Source organism: Vigna umbellata, chromosome 1 (genome assembly GCF_029865625.1).
Source record: "Vigna umbellata cultivar VRB3 chromosome 1, Vumbellata_1.0, whole genome shotgun sequence".
Lineage (NCBI taxonomy): Eukaryota > Viridiplantae > Streptophyta > Magnoliopsida > Fabales > Fabaceae > Vigna > Vigna umbellata.
Window position 1 is genome coordinate 4,559,338 of NC_142165.1, and position 25,353 is coordinate 4,584,690.

Genomic DNA, 25,353 nt, shown 5'->3' on the forward strand with positions numbered 1-25,353 from the left:
TAAAATTAACTTAGTTATTAAACCTGTAAACAAACAGCAGGAGAACTACTCCCATATTTTAGATTATGTTGTAAATGATTAATGATGGAAAGAAAGATGATGTCCCTCCACACAAAACATCACACACTGTATCATTCATCTCTTTCTTTGTCTCTGTTAACATCATTACATTGCAGATGGATTTTCATCTCCACATTCAATCATTCTCTTACTACTTTCATTCAAAATTCTCATCCTCTTCTCTAATCCATCACTTCATAATTTCTTCAACTTTTTTAACAGATCTATTCAAAACATACAATATTATTAACACACCATTATGTCAGAGTTTAAGTAAAAATCATTCATATTTGTAAAGTTGTATTTTGATTAATGGGGAATTGTGTACTTTTAATATTTTTCAAAACATAAAATATTGAAACTAGGAATTTGAATCTAGCAATATTCTTGAAGAGCATGATATGAAGTCGGCTAGGAATTCTCAAACTTTAGCTAACCTCTTTCGGCAACTTGCTCCACTTGGATTTATTCACTTAATTTTATGACTTTATATCACATTTTTCTTCTTTTAGTTTAAGCAAAAGTTCACGATAAAAAAATATATAACTTTTCAACAAATTAAATTCACACACTAATGATTTTTAATCAGAAGAGGAAATTTCCATTTTCATAGTCTTTGTCATTCTTCTTTAGGACACTGTCTTCATTCTCACATGTTTAATACTTTTCCATTTTACCATTCAAAATTTTAAGCACGTTTACCCTTAAAACAAGGACCTTGTCTCTTAATTTTTTCACCTTCAAAATTAGTAGGTTAGAACATTTAAAGGGTATGACTATTCCCACATCACTTTTTCTCCCACTCACTTACCCAACTTTATATATATATATATTTTAATTTTAAAATGAAGCAAATTGCAGTGTTTTGTAAAAGCAGAAAGACAAGTAGATGAACATGGTTTAGTTTTTGGAGGCTCAAGTTTATCCATTAGCATAAAGCAAAAGCTAAAGCATAATAATAAATAATAAATAATAAAAATAAATAATAATAATAATAATTAACAAATTACTTACATTATCCAGAAAGGCATATATGGTGGGACCCATCTCTCCAGCTTACGTGTTCAACCCTCCCACCAGATCCTTCCACCTGTCCATCCAACTCCACCACGCAACTATAACCAAGAAGGTTCATGAACCGGGACCCACATTTTATCCATTAACATCACGTGATGCCACGTGCCTTCCAGACGGCACCACGCACGCCGTTTCCCACCGCAAACGGAAATTCTCAATCTGCCCACGCTACACGACATAAAAGGCCCATGCTTTTGTTTTCAACTCGAGGGTGTGTTTGTAATTACGCCTCCCGCTTGACCCAGCTGTCGTGTTTTAAATACGGCGTCGTTTCGTACGCGGCACGTGACAGTCAGCCATTGAAGAAAGAGACGAAACATTGGTTTTCCTCAGCGCCCGCCGTTGCATTGCTCAAGTGTTGCTAAAGGATTTATCATTTCTTGTTCTGAAAATCGGAGTCAAACTCTGCTCGTCGTGTTTGTCATAGCTTCTGTTTGTTTGAATCAGCGGCATGGTTCAGCTTATGAGGTCTGATACAGATAATCAATGTCTGAAAAAGGTGAAGATGGAGGTTCAAGATGAAATTCCCCCTCTTCACACCCACAAGCGACCCAAATTGGAAACACCCCCCAAGGTTTAATTTTTCTCCTTTAAATAGTTTTTTTTTTGTCCAATTTTCTGATGCCCATCACCAATTTCGTCTATGGGTAGTTTGTTTCTGTTTTGTTTTCTCTTGATTGAATTTTTTCTTTGGGTTTGAAACAGTGTGATTCTAGTGATGATTCCCTTTCGATTCCACCAACTTCGTATAATCTCTTGGATGAGCCAAGCCCTTTGGGTTTGCGTCTCAAGAAGAGTCCTTCCCTGTTGGATTTGATTCAGATGAGGCTCTCCCAACAAGAGGAGTCCAAGAAGAAAGATCACAAGGTTTCTGCTGCCTCTGCTGCGGCGGATTCTAAACTCAAAGCCTCCAATTTTCCTGGAACCATTTTGAAAATCGGGACCTGGGAGGTATGCTTGGAATTTTGTTGAATAGCATGTAATATGATTAGTACAATACAAACAGACATGATGTGATATTGTGATTGATGTGCATATGGTGATTCGTGCAGTACAAGTCTAGATACGAAGGAGACTTGGTGGCGAAGTGTTACTTTGCGAAGCATAAGCTGGTATGGGAAGTCCTTGATGGCTGTCTGAAGAATAAAATTGAGATCCCCTGGTCTGATATCATGGCTCTCAAGGCAAATTACCCTGAGGATGGACCAGGCACGCTCGAAGTAGTGGTAAACCATAAACGATCTCCTTTGTTTTTATTTTGATTGTTATGTTAATTTGACTTGGCATCACAATTATCTGTGGCACTAAGTTGGTGTTCCTTTTGTTGGTTGTAGCTGGCAAGAAGACCTCTGTTTTTTAGAGAGATCAATCCACAGCCAAGGAAGCATACCTTGTGGCAGGCAACATCAGACTTTACTGGTGGACAAGCCAGCCTGAACAGGTACTGTTATATTTTGTATTTGGTCTTCTTTTGGTGGTTTGTTACGTTGACTCCTTGGTGATGGTGATGCAATTCTCTTTATTGTTACAGGAGACATTTCCTACAGTGTCCACAAGGATTGCTAGGCAAGCATTTTGAGAAGCTCATTCAGTGTGATCCACGTCTCAACTGTCTGAGCCAGCAGCCGGATTTGGTGTTGGATTCTCCATATTTTGATCCCGGAACAAGTTCAATTCACGATCACATTGAAACAAGTGATGGTTTTGATAGAAAAAGCGAGGAGAGAGGTGGGATTTTTGCACTGCAGGATGTAGAGTCAGGATCTGCAGTCCAATCGTCTTCCTCAAAAAGTGAACCTAATCTTGGTAAAGCTGTGGAAAATGTTTCCCAAGAAATTACCTCACCTAGCCCAGGTAATTGCTGCCCAAAATTTTCAATGCCATTTAAATTCAGTATAATGGTAAATGCACTTTTTTGTTTATCCTGGGCTATCCATTAAACTTACACCATATATATGTTACCCTTATCAATGCGGGTACAAACTTGTAGGGTTTTTCTCATGGTAAAAAGTAAAACTCACAAACTGTACACTACTTAATGGCTATGTTTATCTCAACATTACACAGAAACAAAAGAATCTGAGTTATATTTTATGCTATAACATACGTCTCTTTTTAATATTATGTTCAGCCCCCTCCCTATCATATGTAGTACTATAATGATATAAAGAATATGGTACGTGTTAGTAAACTGTGAATCATATTTTATATTTATTCTGTATGCCTCATGTTATCATCATGCAAATATTATATTAATGCCGTTTGTCTCATGTGCAGTGATGAACATCCATGCAATGAAAGATTTCAGGAGTAGAGGAGCTGAAACTTTGAAGTTTCTTAGTAATTTGGATCAGATCAAATTGCCTGGACTTCACCCTTCGATGTCAATGGACGATTTGGTAAGCCACATTGGACATTGCATTTCAGAACAGATGGGATCTGACAATCCCAATTTTGCTGGTGATGGCCAGTATAGCAGATCTATTCTGGAAGAATTTACTCAATACTTGTTCAATGACTCTCAACATGCAACTACCTCTGATGAACAGCGTGTGATGTCAAGGGTGAACTCACTGTATTGTCTTCTGCAGAAGGACCCTTCTACAGCAGAAGACGCGAACACAATGGCCAAAAATGGCAATGGTCTGAGAGATGCAAATGTGATGTCAAGGGTGAACTCACTATACTCCCTTCTGCAGTGTGCAGAGGACACAATGACCAGAAATGGTAATGGTCCGAGGGATGCAGACGTGCTGTCTAGGGTGAACTCACTGTACTGTCTCCTGCAGAAGGATACTGCTGCAGCAGAAGACTCAAACACAATTACCAGAAATGCCAATGGTCTTGATGCAGATGACAGTGGAAAAGTTGGTGTGAGCAACTCCAACTCCACCCAATTGTCCCCAGGCAAAACTAAAGTGGCTGATTTGGAAAGTCAACCTGATGATGCTTCTTGCAAGCAGGGGGGGACTGGCATGTCCAGAAAGGAATCATCTGGCGATTTGCTTCTCAATCTTCCAAGGATCGCATCTCTGCCTCAGTTTTTGTTTCACATGTCTGAGGATTCTGTTCATAAAGTTAGATAATTACCATCTACCTGAACTTGCTAGTTGCAAGAAACCCAAAAGCTATATTATCTATATAGTTTTCAACCGTGTGAATATTGTATCTGCAGTTTTTTGCATGGATTCAGAAATTTACATTGATGATGAATCCTGACAGATGACGGCACAACATGGTATTTTCAGCTAAAAAAAAGTACAAAATAGAATATGTGGAAATTACGCGTGTAACAAAATTCGTCGCCACCTTGGTTTTGTTGATAAATTGTAGCGTAAAATGTTAATGGTAACATGCTCGCAGATGAAAAAGTAATGACTGTGATCTTTATTGAACTGTGATCTTTATTTAACTAAGCCACTTTATGAACTAGGCAAGTATATAAATTACAATAAATTACAATAAATTACAATGCTTTTTTATAGTTTAAAAGAGTAACAAGTTATAAATTAACAACCACACAGTCACTACAAAGATTTACAATTTTTTTCTTTTTTGAGATAAACGAATAGTTTGCTCATTGCGATTTGATCCATTTGCCCCCAAATATTACTATATGCACTCTAATAACTGCATAGACATTATGACGAACAAAACCTACAAAAAGAATTTGACACACACAAGCACACATAATGTACTATGGTAAACTTCAAGGTTCATCCGGGCCTTCCTCTCCCATTTGTTCTGCCTCTTGTAACATGTTCATGAGCATGTTCACTTGTTCTTGAAGCATTGCATTCTCTCTTTCAACTCGAGCACGTTTGCTTCGTTCATCCACAAGCTGAAGTTGCAAGTGCTCCAAGCAACGTGAGTCCTCCTCCAGTTGTTCATTTAGTCCATCAATTTCCCTGTCCTGTGACAACAACAACAACAATGGCAGAAAGTGAGCAAGTGGCTTGAATTTTAGGCCTATAAGTTAATAATTGTGTCTTGGCTTGGAAATTAAGGGAGCTGAAGAAACTTTGAACCTTTCTGTTCATTTCTTGGATGGCAATCCTTCGCATGCTTTCAACAACATCTACATTGACAAGCTTTCGTTTCTTTCCAATCAACCAGCCCTTAGGATAGTTTGCAGATTCAAAGTCAGGGGGAGGAAGTAAAGACTCAGCCGAGGGTCGTCGGCCATTAACATTCTTTATAGGTTCTAATGGTTCAAACATGGCCTTTCGACGCTCAGAAATTGGAGTTGTGTTCTGCACCTCCTCACTAGAAGAAGAAGAAGGAGGAGGAGGAGTAGGAGTATCTTCCTGCTTGCTGGGTGGTGTATTAGCAGTATCTTCTGATACCTCTAAATTCCTCCCGCTAGCTGTGGGCAACAAGTTACCATTTTTGTTTTTGGCAGCTCATCATTTACAATGCACGACAAAGTCAAACGTATGGAAAATCTCGTTTGCCAAAGTACTCATGTTCATTGCACTCAACAAACACATCTAATGATACGAGACTAATTACTACATGAATGTTATCCAAGAAATTATTAGGTAGTTGTTACAGAAGATAATAAACTTATCACTCTCTATATATAATATAATGATTTGTGATTGAACTAACAGTATGAATCTATTTTCTGCATAAAGAACAGAGTCCTTTTTTCTCTGCAGATTTTTGGATTGGCTTTGATATAGTTGAGTAGGTATACCAAAAGGAAGATGCCTACTTAAATGCTAACACAAACACATTGAGAACAAAAGAAAAATTACAAAAAGGTAATATTGACAAGCTTAAACGTCCCATCAGTAACAAGAGGAGCATCAACTTGAAATTCAGATATGCAAGGATAGGAAACCATAATTAAGGCTATTTTGTTATTGTGTAGAGGGTTGGTTGGAGGGTGAGCTGTCATACAGAGAAACCAATGATACGATGATGACTACATAATCTCAACAGCCACATACATTTTCTATTTCCCCTTTTTCCCTACCCTTCACAGAATGCAATAAATCATCAGTATTTATATCATCACAGATAAAGCCTTTTACCAAGATGCATAAACTTAGGTGAAATTTATAGAGTTAGTTCTCAATTATGAGGTACTAATCACCTGACAAGTTGCATAACAGTTTTGATCCTTTCATCTTGTCGAATCCATAATTTTAATATTCCATTCTCAAACAAGCTCATTTAGTTTTGGGGGTCAAAAATCAGTTCTTTTTATTTAATAAATTAAGTATAAAAAAATATTATTTTATTTAATAAAAAAAAATTATTTTTAGAAGTAAGGAACTAATTGTTATTATTATTACTATCATGATATTTAAAAATGGGATGAGCAAAACTAGGGAGCACAATAGGGGACCAAAGTTGAACTTTACCCTAAAAAACAACAACGTAACATAAAAGTCATACCAACCGTTAAAACCCATTTTACGCTTCCTCTATCTGAAACAGTGGCCAATTTTGCAGAAATCACAGAAACCATAATCAAATAAGGAACTACCATCAGTTCCAAATCATGTAAATACACAAATTTTCCTACTTTATTTTCTTTTCTGTGAAAAAAAAGATAAGAATTGACAGAGGGCATCTAAATATCGAAAAACCCATGCAAAAATCAACAAAACCATTGAATTCTATTTCCAAATCTGAGCAACATGAGACGAAAATGGCACAGAAGAGAAAGTAAAGTGCAGCAATTACCAAATTGTTTGGAACAACACTAAGTAACAGACAAGGTAAATTAGGGATGGGCGAAGTTAATTGAGAAAGAAAGAGTTTTTATATAAATAAATATATGTGTATGTATAGATAAATATATAGATATACCTGATCTTCTTCGGGACTTCCAGTAAATGGTAGTTGTGGATACAGGAGAGAAGGCGTTCAAAGCATCATCTATGGCCATCTTCATGTTTTCCATTCAAGAACAAGATATGCTTCAAATTCAGAATTTCAACACATAGTAAGAGAAAGAGAAGCAAAGAAAGAGATAGAGAGAAAGATTTTATGTTGTTGTGTTGTTTGTTAGAGGGGCTGTTTGGTTTTTACCTTAATCTTCCCACCATCTAAAAGTCTCGTTTTCCTTGTCCCAAACAACTTACACCGAGATGCTGATAATTGTATGGGACCATCACGATGAGATTCGGCTTTTTCAACGGCTCAGATTTCTTGTTTTGGTGAAAATTTTTATGTCCAAGACTTGACCTTTATATCATTTATTTTATTTATTTATGGTGTGTATTTCTTCACTTCATTGTCTTTATTATTTATTTGTTTTTTTAAAGGAAAATTGGTTGTCTTCGAATAACATAAAATATTTATTTTTCACGATAATTATTTCTTTATTTCTTGTAATTAGTTAAAAAGTATCTCTTGTAATTTGTACTCAGCATCTATGCAGAATATTCTCAGCATTCCTAGGTGGCGTCGATATAAACAGAAATTATTGATGTAGTTATTTATTTTCTGTTTGATTTCTTATTTAATTCCATTTTGTTTATTTTTCACGTGTTATTTTTTCTCTCTTCATACCTTTCTCTTAGCATACACACCTACCCAGCGTGAGCGACACGTTCATCGTAGGTATTAACATACCATATTTTTAATCAACATCAAACTTTGGATCTTCCGAAAGCTTATGCCACGCGCCACCGTCACCGTCACGTGGAATTAAAATATAAATCTTTTATTTATTTTCCATGAGTAACTTGCTTATAAAATATTCATGTTTTATAATATCACGGTTCCTCCAAGGGTTAGGGCTGCACATCTCCGTGGAAGGCTGCCGCCACTGTTGTCAGAGACTCGCTGTTGTTCACTATCGAAGGCTTTGCCACACTCTGCCATTGCCGAACTCTTCCACCCTCGTCGAAGGTTATGAGAACACTTCTCGCTGGAAAGAGAAACAAATCTGCAACCCAGAGGAACGTTTTTCCCTTTCCCTTTCAAAAGAGATTGAAAAACCTTGGCATAGTAGCAGTGGAAGAACGAAGGAGAAGAGGGGGAGCAAAACGACGTCATTGAGGCGGGAGCCGGAGGAGGACGCACCTGAGTTTTTCCTTGAATTATTATATAATTAACTATAATTGGTTATAATACAGTGCACGTGCAGTTTGCCCACCCCTAATTTCTAGGGTTTTAGGGTTAGGGTATTCTCAAATTGCAAGAACATGGGTTTTAACATTCAACCCTATGGGATTCAATCCATGCTCAAGGAAGGCCACAAACACCTTTCTGGTCTAGATGAGGCGGTTCTCAAGAACATCGACGCCTGCAAACAACTATCCACTATAACTCGAACTTCCCTTGGTCCCAATGGTAACGATCGCGCTTACCCTTTTTCGTTTTTACGTTTTTTAACTGACCCCGAGTGGTTGTTGCACCTTCACATTCCAAAAGTTTGGATTTTTATAATGTGGGTATGTGTACGTTTTCATGGTTGCGGATCTAGCGTTTATACGGATGCCGTGCTAAGAGTAAATGTAACGAGGTGGCTTGAGAAAGAGAAGTTTCTGTTTTTCGTTTACTAAGGAGATTTTCATTTTGGATTCTGGGAAAGTTTTTTGTTTGTTCGTGTATGAACCTGTTGCTGGTTGTTGTTAACTGAAGGAAGGGTTTGACTGGATAGATTTATATTATTTGTAATATTTTGTTTGATCTGCTTCAGGTATGAATAAGATGGTTATAAATCATTTGGACAAGCTTTTTGTCACGAATGACGCTGCGACAATTGTGAACGAACTTGAAGTTCAGCATCCTGCTGCCAAGATTTTGGTTTTGGCTGGGAAGGCTCAACAAGAGGAGATTGGGGATGGAGCTAACTTAACTATTTCATTTGCTGGGGAGCTCCTGCAGGGTGCTGAGGAACTTATCAGGATGGGTTTGCATCCGAGCGAGATAATCAGTGGATACATTAAAGCAATCAACAAGGTTTTTTGGTTTTGATGGGAGCTATAGTGATTCTTCTTTAAATATTGTATTGATGTTGCTGCTTTCTCTCGCTCTAATTCCTTGTCATGTTTCAGACTGTTCAAATATTGGATGATCTGGTTGAGGAAGGTTCGGAGACTATGGATGTTCGTGATAAGGAGCAAATTGTTTCTCGAATGAAAGCAGCGGTTGCTAGCAAGCAGTTTGGTCTAGAAAATACCATATGCTCACTTGTTGCTGATGTGAGTGCATCCGAATCCATTTTACTATGATAAATTGCTTTGGTAGGATAATACTGTTTACAGTCTGACCTTCGTTTGGAAAATAGGCATGCATCCAAGTATGTCCGAAAAACCCAGCAAACTTTAATGTGGACAACATTCGCGTTGCAAAGCTCTTGGGAGGGGGCTTGCATAACAGCACAGTAGTTCGAGGAATGGTGTTGAAGAGTGATGCTGTTGGGACTGTAAAGCAAGCAGAGAAGGCAAAGGTGAGCTTTCTCTGTGTTGAATTTTTTTAGTTTTATCGGTGAGTCTCCTATAAATTCATTTGTTGTGAATTAGATCCTTCAAAACTATCTTATCATTGCCATTTTTCCATACTCTATGCTAGATGATTTTAAGCCAAGCTTTCAGGTTTGCTTGTGCGTGTGCTCTTCATTGGTTCCTTAATTTGATATTTTGATTAGTTGGAAGCCTATACTTTTAGCCTGACCTGAGTAATATGTGAGGACTTCATTTTAGCTTTAGTCTATTTTTATCATCTTCAACATATTCTCTCACATAATTATGCATGACTGCAAGAAAAAAAAGGTGAAATTAGTACCTTAATTGTCTGACTCGATTTTTTGTTTTGGTTTTGTTCTCCAACGGTTTTTTGTTTAATTTTTGTCCTTGCTTTAAAGTTTAAAATGTTTAACAAGTTAATTCTGTTAGGTCCAGGCAACATTCTAACACCCGTAATTAATAGCTCTGTTAATGAGGTTAACTTGTCTTCTAATTTAGCTTAACATGGTTTCATGTTGATCTCCCTCTTTAGAATGTTCAACAATTTGTCCATTCTACGACAAAAGAATTTGAAACAGGGGTGTGCTACACTCGAGGGTTAAACCAGAAAACCCATTGAAATATTGGTATTTCATTGAACCAGAAAAACTAATTTCTCGCATATAGTAGATATAAACCACCCATTCCAACACTGCTGTGAACTACACAATCAAGCCCTTTGCAGCAATTCAAAACACAATCTCCATTAGAAAATCTTTTCATAGAAGTTATAGATTTGCACAGTGATACGGTTATGTGTGACTGTCGTATTTTGGTGGAATTCAATAATCAACTGAAACAATATTTTACTATGAGGTCTACCTGAAGCCTCCTTCATCCATATCTCCTATGAATGAATCCATACTTCTCCAAACCTCATCTCTACTTGACTTACTTCAATGTTTAGAAGGCCACTGTTTATCACACCCCAACTTCATGTTTATATCAGTTTTGAATCTCCTCTACTAATGATACTCCATTCCAATATCTCCAAACAAAACGGTTCTCCATTCCAGTACAAGGCATACTCTTGCCTGAGATTAGCCTGATTTTTATGAACATCAAGTCTGTATGCCATAAGATTAGTGGCAAGAAGGCAGAGTCATTGACAGTGTTGACAAAGTTATTAGTGGAATTGGATTTGGATGCATTTGTTAATGAAAAGGACTAAGTGTTTGGGTGTTTAAATGTTAGAGGGCCAAGAGAAAACAAATAGGGTGAGAGGACTTGAGCATTATTAACATGTTAAAAATAATTAAAAAAGGAAACAACAATAGAAACCATCATAGTAAGCCAAGTTGAGAAGATGGAAGAACTGCTATAACTTGAGGTTAAATTATTGAGTTGTTACTGCATTTATAAAAGTCTTAGAATTAGATTTATATTTTTTATATTCTGCATTGTTTAAAATTTGTGTGTGGAGTTTTCAATGCTATTTTTAGCTTCCAATGGTTTTTGACTTTGTCCAAACGTTTTGGCAGGTCTTTAATGTGAATTTATGAAAGCACTTTCTTTAGTAGTGTTCTAGGGCATATTGAACAAACTCCTATGACTACATAGTATATAGTCATATCCCTTTTGGGATCATGTCGGGCTTTAAAATTTAAACTGTATATGGGTTTGTAATTTTGAAAGGCGTCACATACTTACCTTTTCTAAAAAGTGATTTAATGTAAGTATGGAGTGGCTCATTTTGAGATTATTTAACTGAGTATTACCTACTAATATGATTGGTTGTGTCAGCCTGTTGCAATTATATGCTTCAACATGGAAGCTCTACTAATTTCAATGAAGTTATTTGTTCTCTCACTTTTTGTTGAGATGCATATTTTCCTGTCATCATGTAGCAAGATCTTTTTCTATAATCTTCTACATTGAGTATATTTGATATACACAAGATATCAATCCTTTTCTCCCAATGAAAAAATATTGGCAAATTTTCAAACTGTCTTGTGCTGAGTTCTTTTATCTGTATTGTTTAAGGTTGTTGTGTTTGCCGGTGGTGTTGATACATCAGCAACTGAGACTAAAGGAACTGTCCTCATACATTCAGCGGAGCAGGTATGTCAAAATGTCTAGAGTTTGGATTTGATCACTGTCTTCTACTTACTGTTTTATGTAGATATGTTCTTTTAATTGTTTGCATATAATGTGTCTAATGTTATAAGCTGGAGATCTAACTGTGTCCAAAATGAGAAGGTTGGAAGTGGATATTGGTTGGGTACTATAGCTAAATCTTAATGCAGTAATAACAACCGTAAACTTGTGTTATTGTTTCTTTTTACCAAGTATAAGTTTTCTCCGCTGATAATTTGGAAGGCTCTAACAAGGTATTATTTTGGGCCATGTCATTATTGTCTTGTAGATTTTGTTTGGTCACAATGCTGCTGAGTTTTCTATGTTCATTTATCATGATTTTTTGGGTTTGGTTATGCTTTATTGGTTTTACATATTCTTCTAATTGTTATAATTTAAAACATATAAAAATCCTAAAAGGTCTGTTGTACTTGGTCAATGCCTGATTCAAATTGTTATTACTTAATGCATACTAGCATTGAGTTTCTCAAATTGTTCCTTCATCCATTTTTCTCATGCTGATATGTTTTGAAGTGATTTGTGGCTAGATTTTTTTATTGGAAACAATTTAATGTTTAAATTTAAATCTGTAAGACAATTTGGCAGTAACTTTTAGGATAATCTGTTTTTTTTTTATTCTCAACTTCTGTAATAGGAAATGGTTTTATTTATTATACCTGAGGCTGTACAGCTAAAGGATCCTTGGGATTTTATAGACCCTGATTTTTCTAATGTTTTGTTTTCCTATATTATTTGATGCTTTGATAAATGGATTTTCTCTCTTTTTTATTTATATAGCTGGAAAATTATTCAAAAACTGAAGAGGCTAAAATAGAGGAGCTCATCAAAGCAGTAGCAGATTCTGGTGCCAAAGTGATTGTCAGTGGAGGAGCAGTTGGAGAGATGGCTTTGCATTTCTGTGAGCGTTACAAGTGTGTGAAGTCTTTTATCCCTTTTGGATTGTTTTAGTTGTTTCTCGCTATTGAATTAATATGAACATTATAAGTATTCAAGTCTAGATTGTTTTCTAACTTAAATATTATTGCATATAGGCTTATGGTTCTGAAAATCAGCTCAAAGTTTGAACTAAGACGATTTTGCAGAACAACTGGTTCTGTTGCTATGGTTTGTGTTTTTGCTTATTTGGTTATGTAAATATGTTTTATACTTTCTGTCTAATCAATTTTATTTTCCTGTTATAGTTGAAACTCAGCCAACCGAATCCAGATGTACTTGGATATGTGGATTCTGTTTCAGTTCAAGAAATTGGTGGTGTCAGGGTATGTTCAAACCTGAATGAGCTCTGATGTCTTCTTTGTTCCACGTTTCTTGTTTATATTAGTTTATGAGAAAATATGCTATGCACTGACAATGGAAAATACACTGGTTTATTCCAACTATGGTGTGCACTTAATTGATTGGCTTGATTCTTTTGTTCTTCCTATGTCTAAGTATGACAGGCAACTTCCTCTTATATTGATATCAGGTGACTGTTGTCAAAAATGAAGAGGGTGGAAATTCTGTGGCCACTGTTGTTCTACGAGGAAGTACTGAAAGTATACTAGATGATCTTGAAAGAGCAGTGGATGATGGAGTGAACACTTACAAGGTAATTTCTAATGTTCTGAAATTTTGCATGATCTTGAAGAAGTAATTTTCTGTTATTTCCCTATTATGGAAATCCCATATCAAGTGGATCTAAGACCAAATTATAGCATACAATACAAGTGGGTGCAAATGTCACCTTATAAGCTAATTTTTTGAGGTTGAGTTGGACTTAAATTACACTTTTTTAAGACCTTCTATCAATCTTGTAAACTCAGGTCTGCATGCCTGCAAATCTCAGGATTAATATTGCTTATTACATCTTATTGGAGGCATTTCTTTTAAAAACAATTTAATGTTTGAGCTAATTGAAATATGGATTAATTGTTTGGAGGCACTTTTTTAAAAACAGTTGAATGCTTTAGCTTATTGGAATATGGATTAATCCTTTTCCACGCAATTATGTATTAGGCCATGTGCAGGGATAGCAGAATTGTACCTGGCGCTGCAGCCACAGAAATTGAGTTAGCTAAACGGGTGAAAGATTTTTCCTTCGGGGAGACAGGGTACTTTTTATTTTCCTTTTCACTTTCAAACAATGATTATAATTCTTGGGGATACATTTATGTGGGTTGTTCAGACACATCCTTCTTCCATTCATACTAATTACCTGATGAATTTATTTGTGTGACTTTGGCTTTTGGTAATGCTATTAATTATCTCGTATAGGGCTATAAATATCCTATTATTATTTTCTAAAGATTTTATATCATTTGCTGAATTCTTTGTATCTTTTAAGGCACCTCTAAACAAGTTCTATATTGAAGAGATGCACGAGTGGGTAAAAGAACTGTAAACTATTATTATTTTTCTAATTTTTGTTTTAAATAAATGTAAGGTTTTATTATGTTAAGTTCCATGAGCAACTGGTTATAAAGAATTTGTGCGACATCCATGACAAATTGTTTAGTAAATTGTCTACGTCTAGATACCACATGCTTTAACATACGTTCATTGTTATATATTTGCATTTCATTGGCTACTAGCCCTTTGGGATCATTCACCACTAATGTGTTATCTTGGATATATCTTGCTCTATTTCAATATTGTATGATGCAATTTTTTCAATATCTTTTCTAACTGGAGGTATTAGGAAATATTGAGGTTAACATAAATTAAATATGTTCTAAAATCTATCTTGAGCCCAAATGTTTGTAATACTGCAATTACTGTGTATTATTTGGAAATAGTTACAATGTCTGGGTATAGTTGCTATGTCTTTATGCTTCAGGAGTATTGTTTAACATTTGTGAAGGGGTTAACTTGTTTGAATAGGTGAACTCATCTTTTGTATTTGCCTATCTGGCACTATATGTAGAGATCATTGTATCTTTTTGTAATTTACCGATAGAAGAATCCATATAAGTGAATGAATAAGCTAAAAGATAGTTAATCTCTCAGACATTTTTTTTTCTCCTTTCTCAAGTATTTTGTTCATTGCTTATTTGGTATTTGACATTTTAATGGAATTGACTAAACATTTGCAATGGCTCTGTAGGTTGGATCAGTATGCCATAGCAAAATTTGCAGAAAGTTTTGAAATGATTCCTAGAACTTTGGCTGAGAATGCTGGGTTAAATGCAATGGAGATCATATCTTCGCTATATGCAGAACATGCATCTGGAAATGCCAAAGTTGGCATTGATTTGGAAGGTGGCTGTAAGGATGTTTCAACCTTGAGCATTTGGGATCTCCATGTGACTAAGTAAGCTATATTCTAACAAAGCATGTTTTATACGGTGGCAACCCCAAAATTTGAGCGAATAATGAACTGTCTCTTCACTATTGTTTTGTAGATTCCCTTGATAAGCTTTGTCTAATAAAAAATTGTAGACATTAAGGGCTCCTATCGTTGATGGAGTTTATGCATTCTTTCAACTTCTAAGATTGAAACAATTATATGAAATCAGAAATTATCTTCATATCACCTGAAAGACCAGTTTCATCTTATTGTTTTTTCTGTTCAGGCTCTTTGCTCTTAAATATGCTGTAGATGCTGCATGCACTGTACTACGAGTGGACCAGGTAATCAACTAATGATAATGTCTTTGCCGGTCATTTCCAGATTCCCCTGTCACATGTACCTCAGAAGCATATTTTAATTACGGAAACAAGCTTTGAAAAACAGGTTTTTTATGGTTAATAAATATAACTAGTGCTAATAGTATGCAGCTTTTGTATACTAGCAACTAAAATGAAGAATAGGGTACCATGATGCCATATTCTGACCTGGGATCTAATAATGAAGATTGAAACAATGTTGGTTTGGTACTTACATAAGTGCACAAGGTTTAACACAGGGATAGTTAGTTATAATAGTTCAGCAATTGGAGTTGTATGATTAGAGAATTGACTTGAACAATTGCAATCTTCATCCATGTCATCCTCTAGCATGACCCTCTTGTACTGATATAATCGGCACAATTTCCTCAATTCTTTGTGATTGATCTTGTACTGCTGTGATGGTGATTGTGCTTTTCACATTAATTTAGAAGTTCCCGTCTCTTCCATCGTCTCTGACCTATAATTTCCAGAATCAAACTATCTGATTCTCACCCAGCTCATAATCTTCCAGATCAGTCATGACCGTAGCAAGCGCCATTTTCATTTAACGAGCAGTGTCTCGTTCAAGACAGGAATGCTTAGTATTGTTTCATCAGTTATTAGGCCCACTGCATGCAACACTTTACTGTCACATTCATGGTTTTCCCTTGGTACCCTATTTCCTTAACCAGAGTGAAAGTGAGGTACTGTATACGAAGATTGATTGTCATTTTTTCCAAATTATAGTGGATGCAAACTTCATTTTACTAGGTTGAATTAGACTTTTACTTTCTAAGATGTTGATTTTAACTTGGGGAGAAGTTTGATTCTTTTTACTTTGATTCATCTTATTTTCTTAGTATGTGTTTGTGGAAAACTTTATCCAGCTCAACATAATATTATTAATTTTCAGTGCAAAAGCTGATTTATACATCACGAGCACCCGATACTTTGCTATTTACAGTTGTCCATAGGGTATGGTATCATTTCAACAAAATAGAGTGCTACTATTTACTCTCGTTTATTCAAAGGATTGATTTTTAATTCCACAGTTAAGTTTTAACAGCAGTACTAAGGATTTTAGGCTGGCAGTGTCTTGTGTTTAAGTAGTATAAAGAATGTAATGTAATGACAACTTGAGGTTTACAAAGTGAAACAATTAAGGAATAAATGGCAATGATGATGAGCCTATAAGGCCTATGCCATGAAGATTATTGACACATGCATATGCAGCTTATGTGAAGTTCAATGTAATATTTTCGTCTATTTTTCTTGAAAAGAAGTTAGAATTTTGAAATGTAGATATGAGAAGTGATATGATGTAACAAGATAGAGAGAAATTAGAGGTTTCAAATAGGTGTTTTGAATATGGATGTTTCCATATATCATTGTTTAACTCAGTGTAAAGTTGGGGAGTTATGGTTTTTTTTTTCTTCAGATTATCATGGCAAAACCAGCTGGTGGTCCAAGGAGAGGAGAGCAACCTGCAGGCGCAGATGAAGATTAAGTCTAAAAAAATGCGAATTGATTATCATCTTGGTCATGTTTGTATCTCAACATGATGGCTCGAATTTGACTTAGTCAATGTTTTATTTTATTTAGACTTTAGTAGTGGTGTTCTTCACCAAATTTTGAATTTTGTTTTTGCCATGAAATACAAAGAGGTTTGTTATGTAAATATACGTATTTGTAGCCCTGTTGTGTGAGTGGCGATATTAATTTACTGATCATTATCGCCCTGGCCTTTGTTTGAGATCTCATGTATGTAAGGTTTTTCGGGTATCAGTTCTTTAGTATCAAAGCTGTTACACTTGAAATTTGTCCATTATTGAGAAAGAAAACTTACTGGGTTTTTCATAGTGAAACCTGCTATAATTGCGTAGAATTGAAAGCAAACAGCGCCTAAATTTATGTTCTTCCTCTAAGGTTGTTGTGGCCTTCTGTGTGTAATTACTGCCATCTCATGGTGGTACGTTATTTCTTCATTGTGAGATTATTAGCAAAATTATATGACTAGCTCCCGCCTCAACGACGTCGTTTTGTCCCCCTCTTTTCTTTCGTTCTTCCACTGTTACTATGTCAAGGTTTTTCAATCTCTTTTGAAAGGGAAAGTTCCAGCGAGAAGTGTTCTCATAGCCTTCAAGATCGGCAACGACAGAGTGTGGCAAAGCAGTGAACAACAGTGGCGGCAGCCTTTCCACGGAGATAGGAAATAGGAAATTGTGATGGAGAAAGGAAATAGAAAAACCTAACTGTGCAGCCCTAACCCTTGGAGGAACCGTGATATTATAAAACATGAATATTTTATAAGCAAGTTACTCATGGAAAATAAATAGAAGATTTATATTTTAATTCCACGTGACGGTGGCGCGTGGCATAAGCTTTCGGAAGATCCAAAGTTTGATGTTGATTAAAAATATGGTATGTTAATACCTACGATGAACGTGTCGCTCACGCTGGGTAGGTGTGTATGCTAAGAGAAAGGTACGAAGAGAGAAAAAATAACACGTGAAAAATAAACAAAATGGAATTAAATAAGAAATCAAACAGAAAATAAATAACTACATCAATAATTTCTGTTTATTCGATGCCACCTAGGAATGCTGAGAATATTCTGCATAGATGCTGAGTACAAATTACAAGAGATACTTTTTAACTAATTACAAAAAATAAAGAAATAATTATCGTGAAAAATAAATATTTTATGTTATTTAAGTGTAAAATAAATACTGATTATCAGTTCTTGTACTGGCAATGTCTGTACTTTCAATTTTAATGAACCGAAAGTATAGTAATTAATGAACCGAAAGTATAGCAGTTAACATGGTAATCTTATGTAAAGCTGTAAAATTCTACGAAAATTTAACTTTTGTCAACACCCATTTTGTTCTGTTAAATAAATTTATTTAAAAAAATAAAAAATATAAAAATAGAAAAAAATATATTTTCAATTAATGGTACGAAAGATAAATGACGAAATAATTTTTTTAAAAATTTTCACACTTTAATTTTAACATAAAAATTATAATATAACATAACAAAAGTGATAATAAAATAAAATAGTTTATTTTGTTTTTAATCTTTTTTATGAGTCTAAATGTTAAAAGTTTGTATATATATAATTATCTTATTCTTTATTTTTTACTCCTCACAAAACATATTATATTTCAAAATCATCGATTTTGATTCTAAGAGGATTAGAAGCAACGTTAGATACAATTATTATTTCTTTTATCATTATACATTTGTGTTAATTCTATTTTATAGCACTCAAGTACCATTTTATCCTCTCCTATTAAGTCTTTTCTCAATTAACATTACCATTGTTATTAGTATTATTAGGAGTATGATTTTATACTCATGTATCTAGTGACTAAAAATCTCCTATTCGAGTTATTTAATTTCTTTTCTCAATTAATTTAATATCGTAGTCCTTTTTTTTTATAACATATTGGTCATTTCATAATTCGTCTGATCATTAATGTTTAAAGTATTAGTAGTTATTCTTGTATTAAGTGTTTCATCCTCTAACTTCCTATAAAATGCGTAAGAGAAACTCCTATCAAGAACTCTGAAAAATAAATATTTATATGAACTTTCTACATAGGGACATATTTTCTTATTACTATATATTATACATTTTTCTAGATTATATGGATAGTTTAAAAACGTAAAAGAGCCTCTCCCTGACACAATATTATATTAATTATGATTTAACCATCTCTACCCACTTTATTCTTTTTCAATATTCTTATAAGGGTGTTGCTCCCTCCACCATCCCAGGTGCTCCCTACACCTTCCTACTATTTTCTTTATTCCAAAATTATCCTATATCAATTTAACTTTTATCATTTAACTTTATTTTTTTTTTAAAACTCTAAAATTTTCTACACTCCTACACCTCCACCCTTCAACACCTGCACATACTGCGGAAGGGGAGTTCCGTTCTGCCCAAACTCTCGTCAGCCATATCAACTTCTACTGCCTTGACCGTGCAAAGATCATGAGCGAATCCTTGTGTTAAAAGAATCACTAATTCGATCAGGATTTGTCAAACCCTCATATGATTTTAGCATGATATGATGCAACCTTTTATAGGGCAACATGGTTTTTCAGCAGCAACTTTCCTCTCATCTGTCCATGATGCTGCAGTTTATTTCAAATTCGTCCAAATCTCACTTTCACTTTTTTTTTCTGATATGAAAAATAGTATTCACATAGTTCGATGGTAAATATTAACTATTTCAAGTATTGCAGTGAGAACAAAGTTGCTCAACATATAAATTTTATTATAAAACTGCATCTGAAAAAAATAAAATAAACTGTATCTTTATTTTCTTGCCGAAGCTCCTCTGGTTTTTCTTGCTCCTATATCTCTCAATCCTCACTTTCTTCTCCTCTGGGCTATAAGGATTGATTCTGCTCATTTCTTCTATGATCAAGCTACTTTCACTCGACAATGGATTATCTGAATGATGATAATATTGCATCGAAATATCTGTATATACAAAAGATCACCAAAAAATCAATTTGCATTACAACAAAATCATTTACAAATGTATTAAGATTTCACTTCCACTTTTCTCCAATTCCATAATCTCCAACAAAAGCAAAGTTTAATTTATACTTTATGTTTTAAACCAGCCGATATCTTTTGTGTGCATCACTACAAATAAAGTATATTAAAAAAAACTAACCAAAAAGGGAACACATCAAAAGGTTCTGACAGTACACGAAAAAACTCCATGGGCTGCTAAGTAGGTATATACAGTGAACCAAACAGCAAAAATAACTTCAAGTTTTCTGTCATGAAGTTGATCATTATTGTTTAAGTGGTGTACTAAATGAAATTATGAGCACTTTAATATTATATTATATTATATATATATATATATATATATATATATATATATATATATATATATATATATATATATATATATATATATATATATATATATATAATCTCAAAAAGCTCATAGATCCAGGACAATTACAGTGCTTCAAATGAAATTGGTCTCTTTCTCATCAGATTAACGTGCGACCTGGACAAGATAAATAAATAATTTATATACTTATTGATAGATATACATCTTGAATGTTTAAAATTAAAATTTCAAAATACTAACATTCAAATATATAAAAATGAGTTAAAAGTCATAATTTGAGATGTGTTTACAATTACAGGTTTATTTTTTATGTTGTTTCTGAATTGCCAATGTACGATTTGAAAGTGCAATTTGAAGTATAATTAAAAGTGCATAATATACATATAAGTGTGTATTAGTGTAGTTAATAAGATGTGTGTTTGTAATTAGCGAGCCAAAAAAGGAAGGGACATGAAGGTCACCGGTGCTGCAAGCTCTCCGTACGGAACCGTTTTGGGAGTCAAGCAACCGAGCGAAGAGAGGAGAAAAAGGGTGGTGGGGTCCAGCACTATTCTTCTGCAGCGAGTGGCTGCTTACGCTCCTTTGCACTCGCCGACTTAGCGAACTCGGCGACCCCATGTAGCTGGTGCACCCGCTCTTGCAGCTATTGTACCTGGTGTTATTGGAACTCGCCTTTGAATCAAACTCGCCCAGGGCAACTTGGTGGTGCTGCGGCTGCTGAGCGGCGGCAAACTGCATTGACGACAACGTGGATGCGTCTTACAGGGAGAGAAAATGCTCAACGGATGTTGACGTCGGTTTCTCCTTCAACGGAGGTTGATATCCGTTTGTCCCTTGTCCTTTAATGGATGTTGACATCCGTTCATTGACATCCAATATTACTAAAGGGTAAAAAAGTAATGTGCAGGTATAGGTAGTCGTGTGTGGTGGTGGAGGGAGTACTCCCTTCTTAGAAACATTATTTCAAATTTTGTCATATATAACAATGTTTTTTATAAACGAGCCTGGGACTTTCAGTATTTGACTGGGCTTATCGATATCACGTATTGGGCGTTCTGTTTTCTTCCTGCACCTCCAATTTCTAACTGCACTATGAACTTTTACAAAAACAAAATCTGAAAATTCATATCTTATGGTTATATTTCAATACTTTTTTCTTCTGACTTCATCAAACTCTTTTTCTCATGATTTTTTTTTCAAATAAAATTAATCTTAAAATTCATTTAAGCAAAAAATTAATTATAATTATAATTATTTCTAATTATTTCTAATAAAAATAAACTATTATAATCATAATTGACTTTTAAAATAAACCATTTTTCAAAATTTTCTACATCACACACTTGTTGTACCTATTATTCTCTTGTCAAATCCTTGTTTCCACTTTACTGTAAAGCATTTTGCCTAATCAAGAACTTAAGAAATCTATGAATAAATTGTCCAAACCCCACCACAGATACATCTTAATTTCACCATTAAAACAAAAGAAACCTGTTCATACTAAAACATATATAAATGAGTCTGGTGCACTAGGTTTGAATCATCAGCACTTATATTTTCTACTGCAACCTTAAATTTTTTCCTTTATAAATAAAAGGTAAACAAAAATAAAAATTTTATAACTGCACCCTGCAATTCTTTTCCAACTGCAGAGAATCCTAGCCACTGAGTAACCTTATCTGTATGCACACTTTAATTCAAATTGAGACTTTTTCTTATTCTTGTCTGCAGAAAATAGTTCTTTTCTTACATCTCACTTCTCAATCTCTTTTCCAAAATTATTCTTTCTAAGAGAATCTTGTTCAAAACATTACCAGACATTAAATATTAACAACCTTTAGAAATTCAAATTCAAACCTCAATCTGTGATGTTCTAGCTCTTTCTATAAATACCTTAACCATCTCAAAGCAACATAACTAAAAACCTATAGTGCTATAGGCTTTGAACATTGTTCAACAAAAATCCCAAGATGAAGGTGAGATTTTTTGCTTTGTTCTTACTCATTTCAGGTATTCAAGCCATATCAACCTCAGACTTCAACACTTCAGAAGATAAGGGCCTCGTCCAGAGCAATGGAGAAGCACAACAACTTCTTGGTATTATTCTTCTCTCTTTCAAACAACCATAAACTGATGTGATTCAGCCATTTTTTTCCCTCAAACTAATGTTAATGTTACTGATTACTGTTAACAAAATGACACACACTTAGAATTATCGGAATTTGCTTCTTAATTGTTATATTGTGTATCAATTAGATGCTTATAATTTATAGACTTACATATTATGTTTAAATCTTCAAAGTTATGAACTCGTCCATTAAGACACTATAATTACTTATTATTGTCTGATAATCACTGCATTAAACTGTTTATCCTTCGACAAAATTCTTAAACAAATAAGCTACACTTTTGATTCTATTACATTTAAGTTAACAAGTGCTATACAGAAACGTTGCATGGAAGCATAAAAGAGTCAATTAGTGTGAAATACCAAGTTGAAGATAGGAAAGAAGAAGCAATTGATACAACAAGAAAAACACAAGGTGGAGGAAGTTCAGGAAGTAGCGGAAGACCAGGAAATGGAGGCAGTTCAGATGTTACTCGCAGGCCACGTCCAAGTTCTGCAACATCACAACCTCATTTTTGTGTCTCAGCGTTTATTCTTTCTGTAAATTTGGCTTCTGTCATATTGTTCTTCTTCCACTATGTCTGATGGATGTAATCCATGCACAAATAATTAAGTTGATGCCGATATGACAAGGTTGAAAATCTCAGCTTTTTGCTGATAAGTGGGAATAAATAATGGAATTCATTTCACTTTTTCATTTTGGAATTACAAACTGTTTACTGAATTCATCAATGTTCATTGCTGATTAATATTCTATTATGATGAATTCTAGAAGCTCAATGAAAAGTTTATGTACATTAACACTTCCTGGCTTAGCTATATTCTGTTGAAATGAATTAACATGATGGAGAATAATGTTGGAGAACAACATTACTTTATTCCATATTCTTGCTAACACTAAATGACATTGTGCATCTTTTTTCACTGTCTTCCAAAACTTTGCCATAAAGATTAGATCTGCACTTCAACTTTTGAAATTGTGAAAGTAAAAAGGGAACATATACCTTTTTTTTTACAGCGAGGAGTATATGTACCTTATTAAAAGGTTGTTACTTTTTAAAATATAAAATTAAATGTACATAATAATAGGTAACCTCTTAATTTCTATTTTTAGTTATTACTGTTAATAAGATAGTATAAATTATAAGTTTAATTAAGTTTCAAGTACATTTTCAGTTGAATCTTTATTAAATCCTTTTTATTTATTGTGGATTACTTATTTAAATTGATTTTCATTAATTTTGCATTTCATTTTACATTTCATTTTACATGTATGACGTACCTTTGATAATTAACACTGTTACATATATATCTTTTATGTTTTACAAAGATAATCCTTAGCTTTTAAAATGATTACACATGAATGTCAGTTTTTTTAAATGTTGTACAAGTTACTCGTGTAACATGTATTATCACATAGCATTCCCTATATTTTACAAAGCGAACACATTGTCTCATCTTCTTGCTACAATGTTAAATATGGATCTTGCACGTTTAAAATATTGTTCAAATTAATGTATAACAAGTTTTAAAACTACTGAAACCATTTACCTAACATATGACAATAGGGAAAATCTCACTAAAAAATACTTAATACAAATTGATGGCAACCTCCTTGGCTAGGTTGGGCCAAAGCTAGGAGATGTGCATGAAAGAGTGTTTCCTTAGATGAATGGTGCGAAAATGTGGTGATAAATGGTCCAAGGATTATGAGTTAGGGTATGGATGGAGAAGCTCAAAGTCTCTAGGAGATATGGTGGTGGTGGTGTAGTGTTTGGTGGCTCCAAGAGAGGTTAGGCCAACTCAAAGAGGAAGGTGACTAGAAGGACCTCTAGGGTTGTTCTAGTCTTGATCAAGGAAGAGTATGACCATATTTTGACAGCATAACATTACTTAATTCCAAGATGAAATACAAGGGTAGAGACACCTCTATTTATAGGCCAAGAGTGTCTCCTTCTAACCCTAAAAGCACGATCTCCCACCTTTGCTCTCATTGGCCAAAAATGAGGTCTTCTAAGGAGTGGACAAGTGTCCACAAATCCTCTCCAATGATGGGAAGACATGTGGCCACTCACAAAACACAATCATCTCCATTCCTAGAGTGTCATGTGGCCACTACTAAAAGCAAAAACTCTCCACTCCTAAGGTGCCTTGTGACTACCTTTATAAAGTAAATCCTCTCCAATGGAAGCATGACACATGTCACACACTTTTCACTTGGTTTAGATGTCTAACTTTAAGGAAAATCATATGCTACTTAGGTCTTAATACAAGCCTTAATCAAACCTACACTACATGGCCAAATACAAGGCCTAAATAAACCTACATTACTCTTCAATCCATGCTCCATGATGGCTCCAAAGGTGGCCCACAAGGTAGAGTTGATATGTCATCTTCATGGATGACTTCCACTTGAAAGTGCTTGACCATGGCTAGGGGATTTGTCATCATTCCCTCCCTCTTGAAAAGGATTTGCCCTCAAATCTTCAACATGGAACAAGGCAAACTTCCTTATCTTCTTTGGAGTTTTGTGTCCTTCTCCACCAAGGTCAAATACTCATTTTATAACACAAGTTAGAACAAATGTTATAATAGTGAGTAAATGAAGAATATAGCTCCCAACAATGATACACCTTAAATCAAATGAATGATCAAGGTTTTGGAGAGTAGGAGCATCTTTGAAGCTTTTATTTGTCTTGTGTTGGTTGTATATGTTTGAAAGACTATCCATTCCAACACAAGAGTTAATTTTTTAGGGTTAAACCATCATACCCTCCCTTTTGAAAATGATTTGTTCTCAAATCTTCTTGTTCTTTTATGACAAAAACCTTTTTCTTATTATTGGTTAATTTGTGTATCTTTCCACCAGGATCAAAGATCCATATGCAAGTGTCATCAAACTCAAAACCAATAATCTTATGAACCACAAACAACATGTATCTAGATGAAAGATTTAAATAAGACCTTATGCTAATTTTAAAAGAATTTACTTAAAAACTTTGAA

General features: G+C 34.5%; 4 protein-coding genes across 8 annotated transcripts; 2 read left to right on the forward strand and 2 right to left on the reverse strand.

Annotated features, from left to right (window-relative positions):
- Nucleotides 1-1,419: 1,419 nt before the first annotated feature.
- LOC148204445 (uncharacterized) lies at nt 1,420-4,445 on the forward strand. 2 transcript variants are annotated; one of them, XM_088092025.1, is made up of 7 exons: nt 1,420-1,711; nt 1,843-2,088; nt 2,190-2,363; nt 2,472-2,578; nt 2,669-2,991; nt 3,415-3,536; nt 3,729-4,445. In XM_088092025.1, exons 1-7 carry the CDS (start codon nt 1,589-1,591, stop codon nt 4,221-4,223), a joined length of 1,590 nt encoding a protein of 529 aa, XP_087948151.1. In that variant the 5' UTR covers nt 1,420-1,588; the 3' UTR covers nt 4,224-4,445. The 2 variants fall into 2 exon arrangements, with proteins under 2 accessions (XP_087948151.1, XP_087948147.1); XM_088092021.1 differs by having other exon boundaries at nt 1,421-1,711; nt 3,415-4,445.
- Nucleotides 4,446-4,593: 148 nt separating this feature from the next.
- LOC124847455 (protein HEADING DATE REPRESSOR 1) lies at nt 4,594-7,284 on the reverse strand. Of its 4 annotated transcripts, none has more exons than XM_088092035.1 (4): nt 7,183-7,284; nt 6,961-7,070; nt 5,166-5,539; nt 4,594-5,050 (listed from the first exon to the last, which is right to left on the reverse strand). In XM_088092035.1, the coding sequence occupies exons 2-4, from the start codon at nt 7,052-7,054 to the stop codon at nt 4,847-4,849; spliced, it is 672 nt and encodes a 223-aa protein (XP_087948161.1). In that variant the 5' UTR covers nt 7,055-7,070; nt 7,183-7,284; the 3' UTR covers nt 4,594-4,846. The 4 variants fall into 4 exon arrangements, with proteins under 4 accessions (XP_087948161.1, XP_087948166.1, XP_087948157.1 ...); XM_088092040.1 differs by having other exon boundaries at nt 5,166-5,503; nt 7,183-7,280; XM_088092031.1 differs by lacking the exon at nt 7,183-7,284 and having other exon boundaries at nt 6,961-7,173.
- A 587-nt stretch (nt 7,285-7,871) lies between these two features.
- Nucleotides 7,872-17,062, forward strand: LOC124848755 (T-complex protein 1 subunit theta-like). Its single transcript, XM_088092045.1, has 13 exons — nt 7,872-8,451; nt 8,801-9,063; nt 9,159-9,305; nt 9,392-9,553; nt 11,592-11,669; nt 12,483-12,616; nt 12,737-12,809; nt 12,887-12,964; nt 13,171-13,293; nt 13,701-13,795; nt 14,788-14,994; nt 15,257-15,314; nt 16,771-17,062. Exons 1-13 carry the CDS (start codon nt 8,304-8,306, stop codon nt 16,837-16,839), a joined length of 1,635 nt encoding a protein of 544 aa, XP_087948171.1. The 5' UTR covers nt 7,872-8,303; the 3' UTR covers nt 16,840-17,062.
- A 2,544-nt stretch (nt 17,063-19,606) lies between these two features.
- On the reverse strand, nt 19,607-21,079 carry LOC124830844 (uncharacterized). The gene is made up of 2 exons (XM_088110189.1): nt 20,683-21,079; nt 19,607-19,830 (listed from the first exon to the last, which is right to left on the reverse strand). Exons 1-2 carry the CDS (start codon nt 20,957-20,959, stop codon nt 19,622-19,624), a joined length of 486 nt encoding a protein of 161 aa, XP_087966315.1. The 5' UTR covers nt 20,960-21,079; the 3' UTR covers nt 19,607-19,621.
- Nucleotides 21,080-25,353: the final 4,274 nt, after the last annotated feature.